The sequence below is a fragment of the Oenanthe melanoleuca genome, chromosome 1 (assembly GCF_029582105.1).
Source record: "Oenanthe melanoleuca isolate GR-GAL-2019-014 chromosome 1, OMel1.0, whole genome shotgun sequence".
NCBI lineage: Eukaryota > Metazoa > Chordata > Aves > Passeriformes > Muscicapidae > Oenanthe > Oenanthe melanoleuca.
The window spans coordinates 346,014-348,591 of NC_079333.1; the positions used below are offsets into that span (position 1 = coordinate 346,014).

Consider the following 2,578-nt stretch of genomic DNA (forward strand, 5'->3'; position numbering starts at 1 on the left):
CTGAGCTGATAGATGGGGACAGGGAGCAGAACAGACCACAATAATCCAGGAGGAAGCAGCTGGGGACCTGCTGAGCCACTCACATGCTCACAGGTGTCTCTGGGATCAGATGGGATCCATCCTAGGGGGATGAGGGAGCTGCTGGATGAGCTCCCCAAGCTGCTTTCCATCATTAACCATCAGTCCTGGCTCACCAGGGTGGTCCCAGAGGACTGGAGGTGCCAATATGAGCCCATTCCCAAGAAGGGCTGGAAGGAGGATCTGGGGAACTCCAGGCCTGTCAGCCTGACCTTGGTGCCTGGTGAGGTGATGGAGCAGATCACCTTGAGTGCCATCACAGGGCACCTACAGGATGGCTGAGGGACCAGAGCCAGCCAGCGTGGATTTCAATATCTGCATTGATGATCTGGATCAGCAAATGTGCAGATGACACTAAGCTGGGTGTGAGTGTGGATCTGCTGGAGGGTAGAAGAGCTCTGCAGAGGGACCTGGACAGGCTGGATTCAGGGCCCAAATCCAACAAGGTGAGGTTTTACAAGACCAAGTGCTGGGTCCTGCACTTTGGCCCTCCAGAACTCTGGGCTGGGGACAGAGTGGCTGGACAGTGGCCAGGCAGAAAGGGACTTGGGGACACTGATGGGCAGCAGGCTGGACATGAGCCAGCAGTGTGCCCAGGTGGGCCACTGGTACCTAGCCTAAATCAATCATAGTGTGGCCAGCCGGAGCAGAGATGCTGTGCCACCAATGATCTGCTCCCAGATCTGCACACAGACACTGCTTCTGCAGCTGCACAGAAAGGAACAAAAGGGAGATATCAGGTGAAAACTCTGCTGGGAGATCCTTTATTTTGTTTAAAACCACCAAGAGCACAGCTCCTCATGGACAGTCTGCGGCCACAGCAAAGGTGAAAAGAACAAAAAAATGGAGAAATGTCAGAAATAATGGCCTTGGTTTATGGAAAATATTAAAAACCAAAAACACAGGGAAAAAAACCCCACAAAACCTAAACCAAGAGAAATATCCAAGATGACTTTTAGTACAAGAGATATACAGAAATATGCAACCAGTTTAATGCTTCCTAAATTGTCTAGTGATCAGTGTCCACACTGCAGCCTTGAGCTCCTGGTTCCTCAGGCTGTAGATGAGGGGGTTCAGGGCTGGAGGCACCACTGAGTACAGAACTGACAGTGCCAAATCCAGGGATGGGGAGGAGATGGAGGGGGGCTTCAGGTGAGCAAACGTGGCAGTGCTGAGAAACAGGAAGACCACAGCCAGGTGAGGGAGGCAGGTGGAAAAGGCTTTGTGCCGTCCCTGCTCAGAGGGGATCCTCAGCACGGCCCTGAAGATCTGCACATAGGAGAAAACAATGAACACAAAACAACCAAATAACAAACAGGCACTAACAGCAATGATCCCAAGTTCCCTGAGATAGGATTTGGAGCAGGAGAGCTTGAGGATCTGGGGGATTTCACAGAAGAAATCCCGCAATGCATTGCCCTGGCACAAGGGCAGGGAAAATGTATTGGCTGTGTGCATGAGAGCATTGAGAAAGCCACTGGCCCAGGCAGCTGCTGCCATGTGGGCACAAGCTCTGCTGCCCAGGAGGGTCCCATAGTGCAGGGGTTTGCAGATGGACACGTAGCGGTCGTAGCACATGATGGTCAGGATGAAATACTCTGCTGACATAAAGAAAAAAAAGAAGAAAACTTGTGCAGCACATCCTGCGTAGGAGATGGTCCTGGTGTCCCAGAGGGAATTGTGCATGGCTTTGGGGACAGTGGTGCAGATGCAGCCCAGGTTGCTGAGGGCCAGGTTGAGCAGGAAGAAGAACATGGGGGTGTGCAGGTGGTGGCCGCAGGCTACGGCGCTGATGATGAGGCCGTTGCCCAGGAGGGCAGCCAGGGAGATGCCCAGGAAGAGGCAGAAGTGCAGGAGCTGCAGCTGCCGCGTGTCTGCCAGTGCCAGCAAGAGGAAGTGGCTGATGGAGCTACTGTTGGACACTTCTTCACTCTGGGCATCGTGGACTGTTGAAAGAAGACATTTACAAGTTGGGACAGATTTCCTTGAGTCAATCCTTTGCAATTAAATTAGGAATCCTCTGAGAACTACTGCTTTTCCTGTAGGGGAACATCACTAAAACATCTATTTCTGAATTTGGGTTTCTACTGTGGAGTTAGTGCCTCATTTTCAGCATTGCTCTCAGCCTGAATACTGGGAAGCCCAGAGGGAAAACAGGGCTCCCTGTACTCCAGTGTTGTCAGACCTGATTGTGCCACAAAGCTGCACTTTGCTGATAATAGCTTCCTACATTTAAGGGTAATCAGGCGTAAAAAATGCTGGGAAAAGAAAGTGCACCTTTAGAATGCGTAAGTTTCAAAGTCAATCTCCCTAAACCCTCTTCTCTTTCACTAGGCAGCTAAAGAGGGAGGATATGCAGGATTGGTCTGGCTCTCTGCTTCCTGGAGCTGTGTCTACTGGGAGCTGTTTCTCTCTATCCAAGCCTTGTCCCTGCCAGTGCTCCCAGAGCCCAGCCAAGCTCTGGGGGCTCAGCTCTGCCCTGCACACCCCTCCCAGCACA

General features: G+C 51.9%; 1 protein-coding gene across 1 annotated transcript; it reads right to left on the reverse strand.

Annotated features, from left to right (window-relative positions):
• Positions 1–1,068: 1,068 nt before the first annotated feature.
• LOC130257896 (olfactory receptor 14J1-like) lies at positions 1,069–1,848 on the reverse strand. The gene has a single exon (XM_056500837.1). It carries the CDS (start codon positions 1,831–1,833, stop codon positions 1,069–1,071), a length of 765 nt encoding a protein of 254 aa, XP_056356812.1. The 5' UTR covers positions 1,834–1,848.
• Positions 1,849–2,578: the final 730 nt, after the last annotated feature.

What these genes read in the sequence shown, in the direction of transcription:
- LOC130257896 (XM_056500837.1), bottom strand. Translation starts at nt 1,833, where the DNA reads ATGTTCTTCTTCCTGCTCAACCTGGCCCTCAGCAACCTGGGCTGCATC.